Consider the following 23,011-nt stretch of genomic DNA (forward strand, 5'->3'; position numbering starts at 1 on the left):
CAAACAAAAAGAGACAGTGTGTGGAACGGAAAACGTTTGTAAGAATTGGTACCCACTTCTCAGGCTCCCAATTAGAGCATTCTCATCTCCTGGCAAATGTCCCTCATTGGGACAATATTGTAAGTCATATATCCAACAGAGGGCTTGTATCCAAAATGTATAAGGAACCCTCAAAACTCAACAGTAAGTGTAGATGCATACGAGGGATCTTACCGGGGTGATGCAGATGTTCTAAAACTGGATTCTGGTGATAAACTTACAAAAACTCATTGAATTGTACACTTAAAATGGGTGGATTTTATGGCATGTAAATTATACCTCAATAAAGTTGTTTCCTGGCTGGGTGCAGTAGCTCATGTCTGTAATCCCAGCACTTTGGGAGGCTGAGATGGGCAGATCACAAAGTCAGGAGTTCGAGACCAGCCTGGCTAACATGGTGAAACCCTGTCTCTACTAAAAATGCAAAAATCATCCAGGCGTGGTGGTGGGCACCTGTAGTCCCAGCTACTCAGGAGGCTGAGGCAGGAGAATCACTTGAACCCGGGAGGCAGAGGTTGCAATGAGCCAAGATCAGGCCACTGTACTCTAGCCTGGGTGACAGAGCAAGACTCCGTCTCAAAAAAAAAGTTCTTTTCTAAAAAAAATCTCAATGTTAAGAAAACAAACAATTTTTTTAAATGAGCAAAAGAATTAAACAGATTCTTCACCAAAGAGGTATACAGAAGACAAAAAAAGCACATGAAAGATGTTCAAGTCACTAGCCACCGTGGACATGTGAATTAAAAGCAGGGTGGAATCCAGGGGCTGAACAAGTTTGGTGGGATTGCAAAATGGTACAGCCACTCCAGAAAACAGTTTCTCCTCTCTCCTTCCCTTCACCCTTCCCTCCCTCCCTCCCTTCCTGCCTTCCTTCTTTTGCTGTGTCACCCAGGCTGGAGGGCAGTGGTACAATCTCGGTTTACTGCAACCTCTCCCTCCCGGGTTCAAGTGATTCTTCTGCTTCAGCCTCCTGAGTAGCTGGGATTACAGGCACGCACCACCATGCCCGGCTAATTTTTGTATTTTTAGTAGAGACGGGGTTTCACCATATTGGCCAGGCTGGTCTTGAACTCCTGACGTCAGGTGATCTGCCATCTCGGCCTCCTAAAGGGCTGGGATTACAGGTGTGAGCCACCACATCTGGCCTCAATAGTTTCATATAAAGTTAAACATAGACTTACCATATAACCTAGCAATCACCCTCCTGAGTGTTTAAATAAATGAAAACTTTTATTCATACACAATCCTATATGTGAATTTTTATATCAGCTCTATTCATAATTGCCAAAAACTGGAAACAGACTAAATGTGCGTCAACATCATACAACTGAATACTCAGCCATAAAAAAAACAACTTGATTGAATCTCGAAGGCACTATGCTGAATGAAACAAGCCGGTCTCCAAGGTCACTACAGCGTGATTCTATTTAAATGGCATTCTTGAAAGGACCCAACTGTAGTGACAGAGAAAAGATGTGTGGTTGCCAGGGGCTAGGCGTGGAGAGAGTCAGGATTCTAACGGAATAGCAGGAGGGAGTTGTTTTGGGCGGCAGATCTTTCCCGTGTCCTGATTGTGATGGTGGTTATTCCAATCTATACGTGTGTTAAAATTCCTAGAACTATAAATTTACAAGTCAATTTTATTATATAATAATTTAAAAAATACAATTTTTTAGAATGTCCTTCTCCCTTCCACAAATATTCTGAGTGCCTACTATGTGCCAGGCACTGTGCAAAAGGTAGTATGTGCGAGGAGTGAATCAGAGTATCAGCGTGGGAGACCGACCTGAACGCAGCCACGATAGAGGAGTGGAAAGTGAGCAGCGCTGCTGCGGCATGGAGGAGCAGGCCGTGCCTTTTATATGGAGGAACTAGGGACCGCTGCTCAGAGGATGGGCGTCTGAGCTTGAAGGAGGAGTAGGAGCCATTCATTCATTCAACAAGCATTTATTGAGCACCTACTGTCTGCCAAGCTCTGTCCTAGGCCCTAGGGATACCACCATGAACGTGAAGGAGCAGGTCCCTGTTCTCATGGAGCTCACACTCTAGTGGGTGAGTTGTGGATGACATACATGCCACCAGATAAGAGTGGCAGGTACCAAGGAGTGCTCGACGAAGGTGGCAGGGTAACGTGGCCATTGGGAGGCTGCTTTAGAATGATTGGGTGCTTAGGGAAGGCCTTTCAGAGGAGGGGACATTGCAGCAAAGGATGGATTGGAGCCATGCCCTGACTCATGTGGCTGTGAAAAGAGTTTGGGAAGCCCTGGGGGAAGAAGGTTCAGGTAGAAAATATGGCAAGCCAGGTGTAGTGGCTCACGCTTGTAACCCCAGCACTTTGGGAGGCTGAGGAGGGCGGATCATTTGAGGTCAGGAGTTCGAGACCAGCCTGGCCAACAAAAATACAAAAATTAGCTGGGCGTGGTGGTGGCTGCCTGTAATCCCAGCTACTCGGGAGGCTGAGGCAGGAGAATCACTTGAACCTGGGAGGCGGAGGTTGCAGTGAGCCAAGGTTGTACCACTGCACTCCAGCCTGGGGGACAGAGTGAGACTCCTTTTCAAAAATAACAAGATATGGCAAATCCCAAGCCTCTGAGCTGGGAAGAATCTAGAAACGTGTGAGGGACTGGACGAGGGGAAGTGGAGCGAGATTGGGATGGAGAGGCAGGCTGGCATCATGCCTGGCGCTTAGTAGGTGCTGCTACAATGCTCATCTTCATCTCTGGTGCCCGGCGCAGGGAAGAAAGACAGGGCGGAATCGAACTGTCTGAAGCTCCTTCTTGCTGGGCTTCCTGGGATCCCGCCAAGGCATTCAGAGAGGACAGTCCAGGCCCCCATCCTTGCCTCTTCCATGGCTGTGGCTGGTTTGATGGGGTTGATGGCCAATGGTCACGTATTTATTTAGGGCCTCATCAGCCACAACCCAGAAGGAAGCAGCAAACTGTCCACCTGGCCACTCGCATCCTCTTACCCCACAACGCAGGGGGCCCTCAGTCACACTGGGCAGCCTACGGCCCTTCAGAAGCTGTATGGGTCTGGAAGAGGGGCGGTAGGAAGAGCCCCACAGTGCCCAGGACACACACAAACACGAAAACCCACAGGAACAGCCGGTCCACCACCATAGCCACGTACTTCCAGTCCTCAATGACCTGCAGGCAGACAGAGGGGCTGGTCACAGGTGCCAAGTACTGGGGTCCCTCCTTTCCCCAAGTCCGGCCCTTACTATCTGGCCAGGGACTCCACAGGCCACTCGTGGAACTGCATACTAGGCGGGCCTCTCAGCTGGGCCGCTCTGAGCCTCTGGCTGTCCCCCACCTCCACCCTGCCTGTCCCCCACAGCACTGCAGGGCCAATGGGAACTTGGGCTGTACAGAAAAGCTGGGAATGAGAGGGCTTGTTAATGCCATATATTGTGATTTGAAAACCCAAACTGGTTATAAATAGGAGATGGGGCCTAAGGATCTCAAAGCTCTATCTTCTCATTTTCACCCCAGACTCACTGCCTGAACTGGTTCTAGCTAAAGAAAGATTCCGGCCCCACCTAGTTCAGTGACAGCAGGACAATGAGGCTTACAGAACACCTGGAAACCCTGCTGTTTAATTTGCTCAAGTCTGTTCTCGGCAGCATCTGTTTCTAGTAATTAAGACCCAGCCTCCTCCTGCTGCGTCATCTGGGTCTCTCTCTCTCTGCTCTTCTTAGACCCTGCTGTGGGGTGTAAGGTGGGCAGAGACCTGGCTGGCCTCCAGAGGGGCCACCATAGATGGGCCTGTGTCCTTTGCACTGGAGGAGATGGCCACTCACATCCTCTCATCCAGAGAGAGGCCCGTGTGCCCAGCATCCTGGCCTCCCTCCCCCATGCCTGCTTTCACACCCCGGCCTGGGGTGTGACACTATGTGGCACACTATGAATCCACACTGCATTCATTCCCTAGCAGAGACGGACAGGATCAGAAGGCCTGGGAGATCAGCAGAGGCGCTGGTATTGGAAACGTGGGCAGCAACAGGCATGCTGACGTCAGTGACCCAGTTTGTCAGGGCCTGTCGATGGTATGTCTACAGTGCGGGATAATCCTGTGTCAAGCATGACTGGCACCTATCCCTAAGACTCAGCAGGCACAGCACGGCTCTCTCCACAGGGCACTCCTTGGCTTTCTTTTTTTTTTAACGGCCTTAATTTCAAGCGGCACATGCATGTGTGTGTGTGTGTGTCTGTGTGTGTGTCTGCGTGTCTGCGTGTGTCTGTGTGTGTGTCTGTGTGTGTGTGTCTGTGTCTGTGTCTGTGTGTGTCTATGTGTCTGTGTGTGTGTGTGTGTCTATGTGTCTCTGTGTGTCTCCGTGTGTGTCTGTGTGTGTGTCTGTGTGTGTGTCTGTGTGTGTGTGTCTGCATCTGTGTGCTTTTCCCTTTTAATATTTTTGTGCTATTTATAGTGACCAGTTAATCACCCTTGTGGGTGAAAGTACTGAAGGTGAGAAGCGGCAGGGGCCGCCTTGGAGGCAGGCATGCTCTGGAAGGGAAGAAAGCCTCTTTTCTCCAATTGTCCATGAGAAAGCCAACCAACCAATAAGCCCACCATGTGCTCAGTGCAGGGCAAGGAACTCGGAAGGGCAAGAGAGTTTAAGGATGTCAGGCAGAGCTGGGTATGGGGCCTGGCACTGCCCTGGGCCAGCTATGTGACACTGGCCAAGTCAGTGAACCTCTCTGAGCTAAAATGGGGGTTCTGGTAAAAGCCACTTCACAGGGTTCCAGGGAGGGTTGGCAGTCATGTGTGTCAACTCCTGGCACAGCACCTGATGTGTGGCTGGAGTTTAATCAACGCTGGTGTTTATAATGACAGTGGTCCCGCCTGGCTCCTTCTCTTAAGAGGCCTGTAATTAGTTGAGCTAGAAGGAGCAGAAGGCAGGTGAGTGCCAAGGGGGTGGTGAGGTCTTTAGAAGAGAGTTCAGGTTGGGTGCCGGCTCAGCCAGGGGTGCAGGAGACCAGCGCCTCTCAACCTAGAATGTGCACACGAAACACCAGGGATTGGATAAAAATGCAAGCTCCGATATGCCTCCCCCAGAGATCCTGGCTCAGTCAGAGGGTGGTCCCACAGCGTCGCCCACGTGGCTGTCACTTAGCCAGCCGGGCCCCAGGCTGCATGTTAATGTTTGGGAGCCAATGAATTAGGTGATGCTGAACTATGGAATGGTTTTAACCTAAGTAATAGCATGATCAAATTAATGTTTTAGAAAGTGAAATCTGAGAGTCTACAGAGCTGTGCTTCTCAAACTGCAACGGGTCTGGGAATCTCCTGGGGATCTTGTTAAAATGCAGATTTGGAGCCAGCTGGTCTGGACTGGGCCTGATACTCTGCATTTCTGACAACTCGCAGGTGATGCCAGTGCTGCTGGTCCAAGAACCACACCAGAAGAATATCTCATGTCCTATATTCCGTTTGTTTGCATTTCTCTTCCTTCCTTGGCACAGTGTGATTCTGGAGCTGTTCCTGCTCTTTTCTCTGCGGGCGAACTAATGGAATGCCGGCGCTTCCCCTTGAGGGTGCAGTGAGTGGAAAGCAATCTCAGAAAGATAAGAATGAGGAGACGTCCACTTTTGCCCATGCAGCTGCACGGGGGAAGACACCGTGTTGTGTAGTCAAAACCTGCCCACAGAATCTGATCTGAAGGTGTTGATAGGAGAACACTCACAAGAGCATGAGAGTTGTTCTCCCGCCTGGCCTGGAAATGGGTGTGAACATTTCTGTCACCACTGCATTCTGTGTTGTTACTCTGAAATTGTCCTTGGAAGTGTTATCTATTCAAAGGAGTCATGTGAAATACCCAGACTCCAGCACTCATTGCTTTGTTCTGTGAAAGTAAATTAAATCTCTTTTTAAAATACCTGTAATTCTAGGTCGAGCACGGTGGCTCACACCTGTAATCCCAGCACTTTGGGAGGCTGAGATGGATGGATCACCTGAGGTCAGGAGTTCAAGACTAGCCTGGCCAACATGGTGAAACCCTGTCTCTGCTAAAAATACAAAAATTAGCCAGGCGTGGTGGTGGGTGCCAGTAATTCCAGCTACTCGAGAGGCTGAGGCAGGAGAATTGCTTGAACCCAGGAGGTGGAGGTTACAGTGAGCCGATGGTGCCACTGCACTCCAGCCTGGGCCACAAGAGAGAAACTCTGTCTCAAAAAAATAAAAAATAAAATAAAATAAAATCTGTAATTCTAGTTAGCACAGTTGATTAATTCATTACCCTGGAAATCATAATATTTTTTCTGATGTTCCTATAGCTGTGAAAGCTGTAAGAGCTTGAATGGCTTCTTTGCAAGTGTGAAGAGGATGGGGCAGACACATTGGCACCCCAGCCCACTGTGTTCCCTAAAGGCTGCAGAGTTGCTTCCCAGCCTTCCGTTTCTGGCACCTGCATTTCCTCTCTCCTCTGCCCCAGGACTTTCTCCAGCACCAAGGGCACTTGCTCTGGAGGCTGGCATTACCTGGACATGCAGGGGAATTAGTGTCCTTATGGAATGGGGGCTGGTGGGTAAATACCTCAGCCTCCCTCCAGGGGTGTGATTCTGAGGCTTGTTCCCATGGGTCCTCAGAGCGTCTGCAAGGGTACTGAGTCCCGGGTGCCCACGGCAGCATCCTGCTCATTCATCTCCTATTCTGGCTTTTCTCCTTTCCCTGTCTCACCTTCCCTTCTCCCTCACTGTGCTTCCGGGGATCACATCTCAAATAAGCCACCTGCCCTCAAGTCCCCATCTTAGGGTTTGCTCCTGGGACACCTAAAACAAACAAAAAAGATCACTGGCACTTCCTTCCTCTCCCTGGATGCATGAAGCTATAATATTCAATAAAAGCTAATATCCATTTTGGATTCCTTATTCAGAGTTTGAGAGTCCTTGTCCCCTGAGTTAACTGCAGGAAGTGGAAACTGGTGTTACTATCTGAGGCTTTCTGCTGGGCAGGTGGGCCGGGGCTGGTGAGCAACTTACACTCTGGTCTTCATCATCATTCTTCATGTGCTGGGCGATGAAGCTAACACCTTCTAATGCCTCCTGCACATCCTGTGGGAACCTCCCAGAGGACCGCAGCCGGAAGTCCCTGGGGACACCCACCGGGGTGGAGCCGGCTGGAGACCTGGGAGCTGCAGACGCAGGGTTCACAAAGTACCTGGAGTTCCCACAGAGGTTGGAGGGGCTGGCGGAGGTGGCGGCGGCCTCGAGCTTGGCCAGGCGTGACTTGCCGGGCGGGAGGGCTCTGGCTGGGCTGCTGTTGGGGCCAGGGCGCTTCATGAAGAGGAAGGTGGGCAACTTGTGCAGGAAGCAGCGCTTGACCCAGGGCGCCATGGTGTGAGTGCTGGGCGAGCGGTGATGCACATTGAGCACACAGACGCTGGTGACGATGGAGAAGGTGACCAGCACCATGGTGAACATGAGGTACTTCCCGATGAGCGGCACATCGAGGGAGGTGGGTGGCACGATCTTGGAGATGAGCAGCAGGAAGACGGTGAGTGCTAGCAGCACGGAGATGCACAGCGTCATCTTCTCGCCACAGTCGGACGGCAGGTAGAAGACAAGGATGGCCAGCGAGGTGATGAGCACGCAGGGGGCGATGAGGTTGATGGTGTAGAAGAGCGGCTTGCGCTTGATGATGAAGTCGTAAGTCACGTCCACGTAGCTGGGGTCCTGTGGGTTCACTGTCCTTCGCCCCGGGAGGGCCACTATGTCCCACTCGCCACTGGGAGTAAAGTCGTCCATGCTGGCTGTGGGCGACATGAGGACCATGTCTATCTCCGTGTGGTCGTAGGTCCAGGAGCGGAACTTGAGGGTGCAGTTCTGCCGGTCAAAGGGAAAGTGCTTCACCTCAATCTTGCAGGCGCTCTTGTAGATGGCAGGGGGCAGCCACAGGACGCTGCCGTTGGACCGGACTATAACGTTGGTGTAGACAGATACCTCGTAGGTCCCATCGGCGCTGGGCAGGGGCAGGGCATGGACAACATCGTGAAACCCTGGCCTGGCCTCAGAACTCACTGAAGAGCCCTTTGGGAATTTTTCCCACTAGTCACCCTTCCAATCCCCCGGGCCCTCACGGAAAGGGGCCTGCCTTTGTTGGCAACTATGTGGTGGAGAGAGCCCTACATCAGACACTCTTACGGCTTCTCATGGAATAGCTCTTTTAAGCCTCTCAGTAGTCCAGTGACGTAGGTTTTATTATTATCCCCATTCTACACTTGGGAAAGCCAAGGCCCAGAGAGGTTAAATGACTTCTTCAAGGTCAGAAAAATGTGTAAGCAGGACAGTTGGGGTTTGAACTCAGGTCTGTCTGTCCCCAGACAACACTTTTTCTTTTTTGAGACAGAGTCTCGCTCTGTCGCCAGGCTGGAGTGCAATGGCGTGATCTTGGCTCACTGCAACCTCCCCTCCCAGGTTCAAGCAGTTCTCCTGCCTCAGCCTCCCGAGTAGCTGGGATTACAGACATGCACCACTACGTCCGGCTAATTTTTGTATTTTTAGTAGAGATGGGGTTTCACCATTCCGGCCAGGCTGGTCTCAAACTCCTGACCTCATGATCCACCCACCTGAGCCTCCCAAAGTACTGGGATTACAGGCATGAACCACTGTGCCCAGCCAGACCACACACTCTTAGCCATTTCATGCTACTGCTGGTGTAATCATAAGTCAGGGAGAATCTCTTTGGCTTCCTCCACCTGCCTAAGATATTTATGCACAGTAAGTCAGTGCTACTGACACCCAACACTGGCAAAGCAACAGAGGCGCAAAAGGATGGTACGGAGCACAAAAAGGGCGCTGGGCTCAAGGTCAGGTCACCGCTGTGGTCCCGGCTGTGCTTCAGTGAATTAGACAAGGCCCCTCCCCGCCAGCCTCGGACTCCCCATCTGTAACTGAGGGCTCTGGCTCTGCTCACCTCTGTTTCTCTTTTAGCTTGATGGCCTGGAAGGCTGGGTAAAGCAGAGATGGGGCCCATGGTTGGACTCAGGCCCGGATGACTCTTAGGGTTGGGCCTGCTGCCCTGGCCTGGCTGTCACCAGGCCTCAGCCAACCCCGCCACTCACTTGTTGTAAAGCACGATGTCGGGCAACCAGAGGCGCTTTGCAGGGATCCTCAGGATGTTCACACCCTCATAGCGGGAGCTGTTCCACGTCAGGCGGTAGTCAGTCCATTCCTGGACAGACAGGCAAGGCCCTGTCACTTGCAGGTCCACTGCTACCAAAGGCCAGCCCTAGAGAAGACATCTCTTGGGCTAGGGGCCTTGCAGGGCACTTACCTGTTTCAGCCAGACATTGGTGGTCATGATCTGCTCTCGCTCATTCTGGGGAAGGAAACAGGGCTATCAGGTCATCAGGAAGAAGGAGCCTTACAAACGGATTTCACTTTATTGTGCAAAAGCCTGTGAGCTCCAGGCCCTTGTGACCAACTGTTGTCCAAACATCTGTTGGATGGCTCAGAGGTATGTCACACCCAGCAGGTTTAAGACAAAGCTCATGATCTTCCCAAAACCTGGTCCTCCTCTGGCTTCATGGTCTCAGTGAATGGCACCCCTAGCCATCCAGTTCCACAAGCCAGAAACGTGGACATTGTCTCTGACACTGCTCTCTGATCCATCAATAAGTCTTGTAAATTGTATCTCCTAAAGCATCTCATATATGTCTGCTTCTCTCTGCCACCACCGTCCTCTGTCACCCGGACTACTGCCGTGGCCCAGTCACTGGTCTTCCTGCTCTGTCCTGGCCTGCCTTTGGTCTCTTCTCTACACGTAGCCAGGGTGATCCCCTTAAATCTCAATGCCTTTGACTAGCTGCTCTGCTGCCTCATCTGATCCAAAGGAAAAGCCAAAGTTCTGCTTAGAGTCTACAAGGCCCTAGTGACCTGCCTCCCCACCACCCCTCACCCCATCAGCTCCCTGACCTCTAATCTCAGCGCTGCCATTTGCTCATTCCACTTCTACCACGCTGTGTCTCGGCTCCGGCACACACTGTTCCCTTTCCTGGAAACCCACCAGGATGCTTCCACACTTTCTTCTGCTATCAGAAATGTCATCCTATCATTACAGAAGTCTTCCCTGACCTACATAAAATAGCCCCTCTGCCCCAACTGCCTTATTTTTCTTTCTTGTAATTTTTTGTTTGTTTATTTTCTTGAGATAGGGTCTCACTCTGTCACCCAGGCTGGAGGGCAGTGGCGTGATCTTTGCTCACTGAAATCTCTATCTTCCAGTGGTCCTCCCACCTCAGCCTCCTGAGAAGCTGGGACCCCAGGCACAGGCCACCATACCTGGTTTAATTTTTAAAAATTTTGTTGTAGAGAAGGGGTTTCATCACGATGCCCAGGCTGGTCTCAAATTCCTGAGCTGAAGTGATCCACTCACCTCAGCCTTCCAAAGTGTTGGCATTATAGGTGCGAGCCACCTCACCAGTCTCATTTGGTTTCATAGCATCTATCACCTCTAAACACCATCTATCCATCTGTGTATTATCTGCCACTAGAATCTAATGGCTATGAGGAAATAAGGCAGCTATAAGAGTATGTGACACGTTGGATACTCCATAAATATGTTCTGTATAAACACGTGAATCCTACTGTCATTCCAGGCCACATCATCCATGCCTCACCTAGACCCTGCAATACTCTTCTAACTGGTCCATGTTCATTCTGTACACCACCACCATCACCGTACACACACATCTATTGTTCCTATGCAGCCAGAATAAACCTTCCAAAATTCCTGTCCTTTTTATCCCTGTTTAGATTACTTCCTTGGCTTCCTTCACTTACAGAATAAAAGTCTCACTCCTTCACAGGGTCTGCAGGGCCTTGCCAGGTTTCCCAGCCTCACTTCATCTCTCCGTGTCCCTTGGTTCTGTCCTGCAGCCCCCTGGCCTTCTTTAGTGTTTTGGATATGGCTTGTGGTCTCAGTCTGTACTATTTTTGCTGCCTCCTCTTCATCAAGATAACTTCCAGCATACTGATCTCAGTTTAGGAGTCACTACCTCAAGGCACCTACAACTAGATAGGATTATCAGTAAATAAGGTTCAGCTGCCAGTAACAGTGATCCAGAGCAACACAGACTTAAATAAAGTAGAAATTCATGTCCCTCTCATGTTAACACTGTAGACATACATGGTAGTTCTGCTCTACAAAGTTCTGGTAGGAACCCAGATTCTTTCCAACTTTCTTCTCCACCATACCTGGAGTGTGGCCCTCATAAGAATGGACCAAAATAAATATTGGAGCTACAACCATAAATTCCACATTCCAGGCTGTTGGTGGGGAGGGAGAAGGGAGAAGATGGATGCATGCCAATTGTCTCATTTTGATTAGAGTATTTAGGCCATTTACATTTAATATAGTTATGAAATTTTATTTATTTATTTATTTATTTTTAAGATGGAGTCTCACTCTGTCATCCGGGCTGGAGTGCAATGGTATAATCTCGGCTCACTGCAACCTCTGCCTCCCAGGTTCAAGTGATTCTCCTGCCTCAGCCTCCTGGGTAGCTGGGATTACAGGCATGTGCTACCATGCCCAGCTAATTTTTTTTTTTTTTTGTATTTTTACTAGAGACAGGGTTTCACCTTGTTTGTCAGGCTGGTCTCAAACTCCTGACCTCATGATCCGCCCACCTTGGCCTCCCAAAGTGCTGGGATTACAGCGTGAGACACTGCACCCGGCTGTATTTTCATTTAAACCTACACCCTGAGCTTCCACGGCTTCCGATCTCCCTCTCTGCATAGCCCCAGTCTCTTTCCAAGTGGCGTTTGGGACTTTGTATCATCTCCCTCACAGGTCTGGGAGTAAAGGTGAGGTTCAGGGACTTGAGCTTGTGTTCTCTGGTGTCTTCCAGGAGACTGGTCAAGTGTAGGGGAGACGACTTGGAAAGAGGGAGACTCAGAGGAGCAAGGACATCGAAACAGGCAAGCCCCGAGCAGGAAAAGAGATGAGAGTGAGCAGAGGAAACAGTGCTGGGCAGGGGAGCAGGTGGGAGGGTCAGGGAATAAGGGGGGCTAGAGAGGTGGGGGTGGGGATGCTGGCAAGGGAGTGCCTGGCTTGCCAGACTCAGGAGTCGATTACAAAAGAGATGCTTTGACAAGCCTGCTTGCCTTACCCAGCACTAAATCGCTACCTGCTCCTTAAAAATTTCCATCTTTAAACTGCTTGTATCTATAGCCCTCCCTCCTTAAAGAAAGAAGGAGAAAGAAAGAAAGAAATCCTGAAAAATAGGAGGACAATACCCCCTCCTGTCCTGGCAGCCTACAACCTAATATTTACTGTATACACAAGCTTTCAGAAATATGACTTGCATGGGTGAGGGCTGGCGGCTGCATCCCCTCCCCCTTCTGGTAGCCTCTATTACCCTATAGGGCCTGCAGAGCAGATCTGACCAGGCAGCCTGATCTTGGAAGTGTGTCAGAGCCTCCTGCTCCTGCACCCTCACTCGGGGCAGCAGCCGCATGGCAGCAGCTGGGCTCACCCATTAAGCAAGAAGCCCTGGGCTGGACAATAACACTCAGACACCAGCCTGGCGAGCCTGGCCAAAAGCCCTCTCTCCTTCCTTCCAGTTTGACCGGGGAGGGGGAGGGGCAGAGAGTACATGGTTCTCCAGCCCTCCCCATCCTGGGCCTGTGCATCCTCCCAGGAGATGGAGCCAGTCGTTAATTTGGCCAAAGTCTTCTTGAGGACTGTAGGTTTGACAGGCTGGGTGTGTGGGGGCCAGCCGTGCTAGAGAGATTCTGGCATTTCAGAAGGCAGCCACCTGGCCAGAGGAGGGTCTGCCCCCTTGGTGATATCCTTCCCCTGGCTGGACGAGGCGCCGTGCACTGTCCTCTTGTGAGCTTCTCTCCTCCCCCCAGAGCTGCTTCCAGGGATGGGGTTCTAACCCTGTGGGTGGGGATGTGGGAAGGTTTACAATGGGCCATGGTTCCCTCTGGCATCTCCAACTCAGAGGCAGCAGACAGAAGAGAAATTCCCAGGCACTTCCTCCCTCAGCACCCCCACCTCTGCCCCACACCCACATGTGAAGAACTTGACAATGGTCCCTGTGAATGCCACCACCCACGCCTCCTTTCCATGCCTGCGGCAGCCACGATCACCATCCAGACCCCCACCCGCCTGGCTCAATCAGCCTCTGGTCCTGCCTCCACACCTGGGCCTCTGTACCCATCAGTTTCCCGAGTCTGGTTCTTATTTCCCCCAACAAGTAGGGAGCATGCAAGGTCACCTGTTGAGCAAGCTGGGGGAGAAAACAGGGTGGGGCTGTGAGGACAAGGAGGAAGAGCTTATGGTTATGCTGGAGACCCAGCTGAGCAGGGTCTATGGCAGGCCCACTGGCTGCCTACCCGGTGGCCATCCCGCTCCCACCCGCAGCCTCCCTGACATGTACTGGTAAGTCTAAGTCAATTCTAGTCATTTCATTTTTCTGGCCAATGATTGCTTAGGGCTTGGGCATGAGCAGGCTCTCCGCCTGAGCCTAAGCCACGTCTGCCCTCTGCACGTACCACGCTGATGAGCTGGGCCAGGGAGAGCTGCAGCTTGATGGAGATGAGCTGTGAGGAGCTGGAGGCTGGGCGGATCAGGTAGTTGTAACGGGTTTTGTTCAGAAGGTCGTCTATCAGCTTCTCCTCAGCATTGGCCATGCGGCAGTCCCCTGGGAAAACACACACACACACACACACACACACACACACAAACACACACACACACACACACACACACACACACACACACACAGAGTCAGACCTGCCAGGCCCTCGTGCAGCCTGACCCCACTGCAGCCTGTGGCAGCGAAGGGGCAGCTGAGAGGGAGCACAGGTGCCCTTAGGGCCGGCTGAAGCAGTTAAGGTGCTGGCAGGCCTGCCTCTCCTTGGGGACTTGAAATTGAAACATTCAAGACAGAGCTCAGCTGCCTCCTCCCCATGCCACACCTCTTCCTCCTCCTCTTCCCTCCAGCAATGAATGGCATCCCGCACTCTACATATCTGGTACAAAAACCAGGTGTCTCTTCTTGACCTCTCCCTTGGTTCATCCAAGTGGCCACCTAGTCCTGTCTTTTTTAAAATTTTTTTGACAGAGTCTCACTCTGTGGCCCAGGGTGGAATGCAGTGGCGTGATCTCCGCTCACTGCAACCTCTGCTGCCCAGGTTCAAGCAATTCAATCTCAGCCTCCAGAGTAGCTGGGATTACAGGCCTGCACCACATACCCGGCTAATTTTTGTATTTTTCATAGAGATGGGGGTTTCACCGTGTTGGCCAGGCTGATCTCGAACTCCTGACCTCGGGTGATCCACCCGCCTCGGCCTCTCAAAGTGCCGGGATTACAGGCGTGAGCCGCTGGGCCCAGCCTTAGTCCTGTCTTTTACTTTCCAAGCCACGTACCCACCTCCTCACCCCTGCCCTCCTTCTGGCCTCTTCACCCCTCAATCTGCCCCTGCCATTTATGTACCATACAGTGCCAGAGTGGTCTTTCTACAGCAAACTGGTCTAGGGCCCTTCCCTACCCACAACTCTTGGAGCTGTAGGTGGAGTTAAAAATCCAGTGTTTTGGCTCGGCATTCAAGGCCCTTTCCTGCAGGCACTGGCTTACCTTTCTCAACCCGATTTTCTGCCACCTCTCTATCTTCCCCAGATACTCAGATACTCCCTCTTCTGGCCATAGCCTGCTGTTTGCTTTCCCCCGTGACCTTCGCTGTCTAGCTTCCTTTTTTTTTTTTTTTTTTTTAAGAGACCGGGGTTGGGGATCTTGCTAAGTTGTCCAGGCTGGTTTCAAGTGATTCCTCCTGGATTCAAGCGATTCCTCCTGGATTCAAAGGATCCTCCCACTTCAGCCTCCTTAGTGGCTGGGACTACAGGTGTAGTCCCACCACACCCAGCTTATCTGACTTCTTTGAGCACACTCTTTCTTCTGCCAGGATTGCCCCCAGCCCACCAGTTATAAATGATCTGAGGGTCTATCTTGTGCCAGGGACTTTGCTACATGTTGAGGATAACGGTTCCTGCCACCAGAGCACTCACAGTACAGGGGAGCAGTCCCGTTACTCAAATGTGGGTTTGGTGCAGAACTGGGTAGGACGTGGCGCTTTTCCTAAGAAGAAACAGAGCTGAGATGGGGGGCATCTTCTGGGTTCAGACTTCGACCTAAGAGTGCAAGGCCCCTCTGAGACACCAAATGAAGGGTCCAGCTGGGAGCTGGCTCCTGGTCTGGAGCTTCGAGGAGAGGTCTTAGCTCAGAGCCACATTCACAACCCAGCCTAAATGCAGCCTCCTGCAGGGAGCCCCCCTGAGCTTCCACAGTCTCAGATCTGCCCCTCTGCATACCCCTGATCTTTTGCCAAGTGGCATTTGGGTCTTTATGTCATCTCCCTCATGTGCCCGGGAGTGAAGGCCAGGTTCAGGGACTTGAGCTTGTGTGCTCTGGTGTCTTCAGGGAGAATGTGTAAAGCAGAGAGGAGGCAGCTTGGAGAAAGGGAGTCTCAGAGGAGAATCAAGGACATCTGAGCAGACAAGCCTGGGAGCAGCAAAGAGATGAGAGTGAGCAGGAAACAGTGCTGGGGCCGGGGAGCAGGTGGGAAGATCAGGGAATAAGGGGGCTGGAGAGGTGGGGGTGGGGATGAGCTAGGGGCTCGCCTGGCTCAGGCGTCGATGACATCGTTTCGCAAGGGCCAGTTCACCTAGTTGTACCAAACCCCTCCCTCTGTGAGTAGGGCCAGAGGACCCAGAACACAGATCAACCCAATGGGCAGGCCTGAGGTGGACTCAGGGGTGGGTGCTGGGCTGGACTCCTGGCCGTGGGGAGCAGCCGCCACCCTGCCTACTCCATCCACTTTCCAACTCGCTGCCTATCTGGAGCAGATGCAATATTTAGTGCCTTGTGAAAGATGCTCCTTGTGCACCTGCTGCCTGCTGCCCCTCCCCCCAACTGCCTCAGGCTTTCCAGAGGGGTGGTCCTACGGATGCTTGGCCTAGATTCTGAGCCCTGCCTCTTATACCCAGGACCCCTTTCCCAGAGGCCAGCTGCTTGAGTACCCAGGAAGCCAGTCCGTAGCCCCAGGCTAGAGCCGGGTCCCTCCCACAGCCCTTCTTTAGCATGTCTGTGTGGACTGACTGATTTCATAGAGAGGCATGTGTCTTGCCTAAGCCCATTTGGCATGTCTGAGGCAGCTCTGGGGCCAGATCTGCAGCTCCCAGCCCCCAGCCCTGCAATACTAGGGAAGGCTGGATCCCACATCTCTGAAGTCCCACCAGGCTGGTCCGACCGGGTTCCCGATTCCAGGGCTGTTCTGCAGGCTGTGGGGCTCATGCTCCAGCTCTGAGCCCACCTGATGTGCTCAGGTGGCTCACTTTTGGGCCTGTCCTGCCTCTCAGGCATTCAGCTGACCCAGAGGGACTCCTCTATCTTGACCACCACCTGTGGGCTTGAGTTAGAGGTCCCCAGAACCTTAGACCATTTGGCCCAACCCCCCATTTCTCAGCTGGGTAAGCTGAGACCAAAGAGGGGAAGAAACTTTCTCAAGTGCCCCCAGCAAGTCAGAGGCAGACCAGGTCTAGGAGCCTCTTCCTGACAAAGGTCTTCTCTGAACCCTGAGTCTTCTTCAGTGCCTCACTCACTTCCCTGGAAGGCGACTGCCCTGCAGAGGCTGGAAATGCTGCTGTCCAGGGCAGTGTGTGCCTGTGACTGCACCAGTGTTTGTACTTGTGAGTGTATGGGGCTGGGGGTGAGGGGCTCGAATAAACAGCAGGGATACTGGGGGCTGGAATGCACCCCCCTTACCCCCAAAATGGGGGGCAGGGGAGCCCAGCCCAGCACAGCACATGACTTCCCAATCTACTGAATGCCTGTGAGGCCAGCTGGGCTCAAAAGACAAGGAACAGGCCTTTCACCCCCAAAGGGCAGGGGTGGTCCGGGATTCCCGGAAGCTTCTGCAGTGTGGTTGGAGGCTCACATCGCAGCCCTGGGGCTGACAGTTAGACAGAGAAGCCTCCACTAGGGGTCAGTCATGATCCAAGGGTTCTGATGCGGAGTGGGCCCCACCAGCCTCTGCCCAGGGTTCTGTCTTCCAGGCCTTTATGGGAAAAACTGTTACCCGCGAGAAAGGGGCTAACAGTCTGAGAGGAAGCCATAGCTGGAATTCTAAACTGTGTGAGTGTGTGTCCAGTTTGAAAAGCATATCCGATCTAAACATTTGTATTGAAAAAATGGAAAGATGTACCCTTTGTTTTTGAATACAAACTATAGAAAGTAACAGTTGACAGACTTTTACGGGAAAGATCAGATTCTGCATCTGGAAAGGCACAGTGATTTTTCAACTGGGGTGTATGTCATTAACTGAGGAAGGGAACATGATATGTATTAAATGGCAGCTATGAATTTTTTTTTAAGCAGAGAAGTTACCTTTTATGAAGAGCTTACCACATACTATTACTGCTTCTTTCATCACGTGTGTTAATGCCCTGGATGCTTGTATAAATGCAAAGTCCTAGGCTTTATTCCCAGAGATTCTGATCCTGTGAGCCTAGGGTGGGGCCCAGAAATCTGTACGGGGTGATGCAGGCTGCCCCAGGACTGCACCTAAGAAACACTGCAACTGCCCCACACGTATCCACATCTCCAAATATGTAGGCAGGCCATATTATCTACATAGAACAGATGGGGAAACTGAGGCCCAGGATGGTGAAAGAAATGGCATAGGGTCATCCAGTAAGTAGTGGCAGAGCCACAATACACACACTGCCTGAAGCCACAATATACACACTGCCTGGAGTCACAATACACACACTGCCTGGAGTCACAATACACACACTGCCTGCAGCCACAATACACACACTGCCTGAAGCCACAATATACACACTGCCTGGAGTCACAATACACACACTGCCTGGAGTCACAACACACACACTGCCTGGAGTCACAACACACACACTATCTGGAGCCACAACACACACACTGTCTGGAGCCACCGTACACACACTGCCTGCAGCCACAGTACATACACGGCCTGGAGCCACAGCACACACACAGCGTGGAGCCACAGTACACACACTGCCTGCAGCCACAGTACACACACTGTCTGGAGCCACAGTATACACACGGCCTGGAGCCACAGTACACACACTGCCTGCAGCCATAGTACACACACTGCCTGGAGCCACAGTACACACACTAACTGGAGCCACAGTACACACACTGCCTGCAGCCACAACATGCACACTGCCTGGAGCCACAACACACACATGGCCTGCAGACACCATCTTAGATGAGAGCTCCACCTCCCTAGAGTAGTACAAACTACCTTCTGTAGTGTGTATTCTAAAATGATGGGTATATCTTTCCATTTTTTCAGTATAAATGGTTAGATTGGATATGCCTTCCAAACTGGACACACACTCACACGGTTTAGCATTCTAGCTATGGCCTCCTCGCAGATTATTAGCCCCTTGTATGTTCCCTCACTCCTACCTCCTGCCTCCCCTGTGGCAGGTCTCTATCCCAGGAAGAGGTAGCCCTGGTCCTCTAGGCTGACTGGAGCTTGGAGGAAAAGCCTGGGTGAGTGTAGGAGCTAAAAGGGCCCTTGGAATTCAGGTGGGGAAACTGAGGCCCAGAGAAGGCAGTCTACCAGGAGACGGGCTGGGTCTCCTTCCTGAGTGTTAGGTCCAACTTCACCAGTCTGGGCCTCAGTCCAGCTGGCTGTCCTGGCCTGGCACATCTCGGATGGGTGACCAGAGGCTGTGGTGCCATAAAACGTGTTTCCTGGGAGATCCACCCCAAAGCACAAAACATTCCAGGGCTGTTGATTTAAGCAGGCCCCCTTCCCTATCGGCCCAGTTTCCCCATGTCTACCACAGCTGTGTTAGAGGAGACTTCTCTCCAAGGCTGAGCAGCAGATTCGCTCCCGAGTGCCTACCCCGCCCTGTGGCCGGCCCCTCTGCGCCCACGCTTCAACTAAGTCACCTCTTAGGCGAAAAAAGAGCCTCGGCCCTGCTGGGAGCGGGAGCTGGTGCACTACCAGCCTCCCAGACCGCGGGGGATGACCTGGGCTTCCTGCCCCCCTGCCCCGCTGCCCAGCCCGCAGACACGCGCCCCGCAGGGTGGCCCTGGCCCTCGCAGCGGCTCCGGGAAGAGTCGGCCCCCACTCCAAACCTGGCAGACCCACGCACGCAGGCCCGCCCCCATCTGGCCGGGACAGCCTCGGGCCACTCCCCCCGGCGCAGGGCACCCTCCCTTCCACCTGTGGCCAGTCCAGCCCCGTTCAGCCCAACCCAGGCGCCCCTCCCTCCCTTCCCGAAAAGAACTCACCGCGCCCGCAAAGGGCGACCAGGAGGAAAAGGACCGCGGAAGGCGCGCGCCTCATGTCCGGCGGGGCAGGTGGCAGCCGCCGCGAGCTCGGCTGTCGGGTCACAGGGCACCCGGGAGCAGCGCGCGCGGTCGAGTGACCTCCCGGTCTCCGAGGTTCGCTGCGCGGCGGCGCTCACTAGGACCCCGCGGAGAGCCCGGCCGAGCCCGCCCACCCGGGGGAGGAACTGGGGCCGCGCTCCGCTCCGACGCCCCGGGTGGTCTGGACCCGCCGGCCGCCTGGCTTCCCGATCTCCTGGGTCCTCCCGACCTTCCCCGAGGCAGGCAGGCAGGACAGCGCCTGCACCGCGGGCGCAGCTGGGGAGACTCGAGGGCGGCGGACGCTAGCGCGGGATGCCTCTGCTGCTGGGGAAGAGCACGTGCTGGGACGGGGAGGTCCTGGGCTTTGCCTCCCTCACCTCCGAGAGGCTTTTAGGCAGATGACTCATCTCAAGTTCTTACTCACGGGGTCTGCTGACAGAAAGGACACTGCCGGGTGAGCCGAGAGGGAGCGCTGCTCTCTGCAGACTTAGCAGGAAGGGCACTTAGGAAAAGTGAGTGGCATCTGGGAGGGCGAATAGCTCAGGGCCCCTCACCCAGCTTGGCGGCTGGGGAAGGAGCGGAGTTAAAGGGAGGGGACGGGGCTGGAGCGGGCTGGCCTCCTCCTCCCCTTGGGCCTTCCAACCTGGGCTCAACAGAGGCCGCCCAGGTGATTCAGGGGAACATCCCTCTCCCAGCTGGCGTGTCCCTGCCGCGTTTTTGGAATCAGTACCATTCCCTGGAGGGACAGCCCCCACCTCCGGACCTGGCTGGGACTGCTGCCTCAATTCTGGATCCAAAAGGGCCTCTGGCAGCTTCTCCATCTCCCTCTCAGTTCAGTCCTCCTACCTGCTCCCCCGTGTGGGCCCTAACAGGCAAACCTGACAACTGGAGGAACAAGGCAGGAAGGGCAGGATCTGAGCGAGTGACCTCCTGTTAAAAGGCAGCTTTGCCCCTTCTCTCCAGGACTCTCAGTCTCGCTTTCATATTGCTCCCCCCATGGCATTTTGCGCTAATCTGCCATGTTGACACACAGTCTTTAAAAACAACAACTAAACAACAACGATACTGTTGGAATGGGACGGACTTCCTCTTTGGGATGGTTTGGAGAAGTTAGGTTTCAGGGCATCCTGTCTTCTCCAAACTGCATCAGTAATAAGCGAGATATATAAAGTAAATTAAAAAGACATGGCAAGGCTGCAAAATGAGATAACTGTCTCCATGAACCAAAACCAGAGAAGACATGCAAAGTGGTTGGAGGCCAAAGAGTCTGGAGCCTGCTGGGCTTTGGAAACCGAAGACAGTGGCAGGTCCTTTGGGATAAAGACCCAAAGGTCTGGGAACTCGGGAACCCAGTACTTGAAAGGATGCTGGGAGCAGGGGCCTGCTGCTGATCCGTGGTCTGTACCCACTGTTTCTATTCGCAGGATGTGTACATCCCCAATATACCCAGGACAGGAGCTTGAAAATGACATAACACCTGGAGGCCACTGCAAAACTGTAAAAGGCCAGCAAAGGGGACAGGATGAAATGGGTTTTTATAGAAGTTTGACATGTATTTTTTTTAAATAAAAAGAAGAGGATCTGTCTAATTATCTATTGAGAATAATATGATCTTGGTACGAAGCTGGAACAAGGATGTACAAGGAAAGTACATTGTAGAACCATTTGAATGACGGGTCTTTGTCACAGACAGCACAGGGCAGTGGCTATGCACGGCCTCTGGAGCCAGGCAGTCCGGATTTGTATTCTGGTGCCACTAATTATCTTCTCTGTGACCTTAGGGAAAATGATTTGCCTTCACTGTGCCTTAATTTCCTCATATGTAAAGGGGGAAAATAACCTTCACAATAAGCCCTCTAGGATAAAATGAAATAACTCATGGAAAGTGACTTAACACTAGACATTAACTAATAGACATTAGCTATTATTAACTTTTATGAACATGGATTCCAAAATTTTAAAATAATACCAAGTTGAATACAGCAGTGTACACACACACAAACAATACATTATGATAAATTAGGTTTTATTACAATGATGCAAGGGCAGAGTCAACATCAGATAAGTCGCTATTAGCAAGCTAGTTTCCTTTTTCTTTCTTTTTTTTTGAGACAAGGTTTCACTGTTGCCTGGGCCTGAGTAGAGTGGCAGGATATTGGCTCACTGCAACCGCCACCTCCCAGGCCCAAGCAATCTTCCCACCTCAGCCTTCCAAAGTGCTGGGATTATAGACCTGCAACACCACGCCCAGCCCTATCTTCCTTGATGTGTAACAATTATCATACTTAATGGTAAAACTTTAGAAGCAATTTCCATCAAAGTTAAGACGTAGACAAGGGTGCCTTCTGTCACTGTTTCTATTGAACACGGCACTAGAGGTCCTAGGCAATGTGTTAGGGTACTACACAGGAAATTGCTATTTTTTTTAAGGTTATGAGATGCCCAACATCAGAAATGTATGTGATTCAACCTACAATAGGAATAAATGAAGAAAATACAATTTTAAAATAGGAAAGAAAAAGAACTACTTGTATATGCAGATAGGTATGACTGACTATGCAGAAAATCCCAAAGAACATACAGATAAATTATTAAGACTAGTAAGAGAGTTTGTAAGGTTGTTGTTGAATTCAAGACCAACTTTAAGAAAACCTATTAGTATTCCTAGACATCAGTAATAACAAATTAGGAAATGCAATAGAAAAAGAGACTCTATTCACAATAGCAGCAAAAACCTGAGAATGTTTCTAGTGAAATATGCATAAGGCCTTTCATGAAGAGTATTGCTATGGACTGAATGTGTCTCCCAAAACTCATTTGTTAAAACTTAATCACTGGCTGAGTGCCATGGCTCACACCTGTCGTCCCAGCACTTTGGAAGGCTGAGGCAGGTGGATCACCTGAGGTCAGGAGCTCGAGACCAGGCTGGCCAATGTGGTGAAACCTTGTCTCTACTAAAAATACAAAAAATAGTTGGGTGTGGTGGCAGATGCCTGTAATCCCAGCTACTCGGGAGGCTGAGGCAGGAGAATTGCTGGAATCTGGGAGGTAGAGGTTGCAATGAGCTGAGATCGTGCCATTGCACTCCAGCCCAGGCCAAGATGATAACATTAAGAGGTAAGGCCTTTAAGGAGGGATTAAGTCATAATAGCAAGTCCTCATGGATGAGATCAGTGCTTTATAAAAGGGCTTGTGTGGGTGGGTTATGTGTTCTTTCTTCTGCATGAGAACATAGCATTTGTCCCCTCCAGAGGAGCCAGCATTTCAAGGCACCATCTTGGGAACAGAGACCAGGCCCTCACTCGACACTGTACCTGCTGGAGCCTTGATCTTGGACCTCCAGAATTGAGAAAATAAACCTCTATTGTTTGTAAATTACCCAGTCTCAGGTATTTTGTTATAGCACTACAAAGGGCCTAAGACAAATATAAAAATTACCCAGAAAGAACTGACTAAATAGAAATATATGCCATATATATTATGAATGGGAGGGTTCAGTGCTAGAAACATACTACTCACCGAACTAATCTACAAATGCAAGCAATTCCCAAACAAATCCCAATAGAATTTTTTTGTGGAACTTGACAGGCTGATTCTAAAATT

General features: G+C 51.7%; 1 protein-coding gene across 1 annotated transcript; it reads right to left on the bottom strand.

Moving 5' to 3' along the window:
• Positions 1 to 2,977: 2,977 nt before the first annotated feature.
• CHRNB4 (cholinergic receptor nicotinic beta 4 subunit) lies at positions 2,978 to 14,741 on the bottom strand. The gene is made up of 5 exons (XM_064383149.1): positions 13,539 to 14,741; positions 9,310 to 9,354; positions 9,098 to 9,207; positions 7,017 to 7,995; positions 2,978 to 3,185 (listed from the first exon to the last, which is right to left on the bottom strand). Exons 1-5 carry the CDS (start codon positions 13,674 to 13,676, stop codon positions 3,045 to 3,047), a joined length of 1,413 nt encoding a protein of 470 aa, XP_064239219.1. The 5' UTR covers positions 13,677 to 14,741; the 3' UTR covers positions 2,978 to 3,044.
• Positions 14,742 to 23,011: the final 8,270 nt, after the last annotated feature.

The sequence above is a fragment of the Aotus nancymaae genome, unplaced genomic scaffold, assembly GCF_030222135.1.
Source record: "Aotus nancymaae isolate 86718 unplaced genomic scaffold, 86718_ANA_hifiasm-v0.15.2.pri h1tg000003l, whole genome shotgun sequence".
Taxonomy (NCBI): domain Eukaryota; kingdom Metazoa; phylum Chordata; class Mammalia; order Primates; family Aotidae; genus Aotus; species Aotus nancymaae.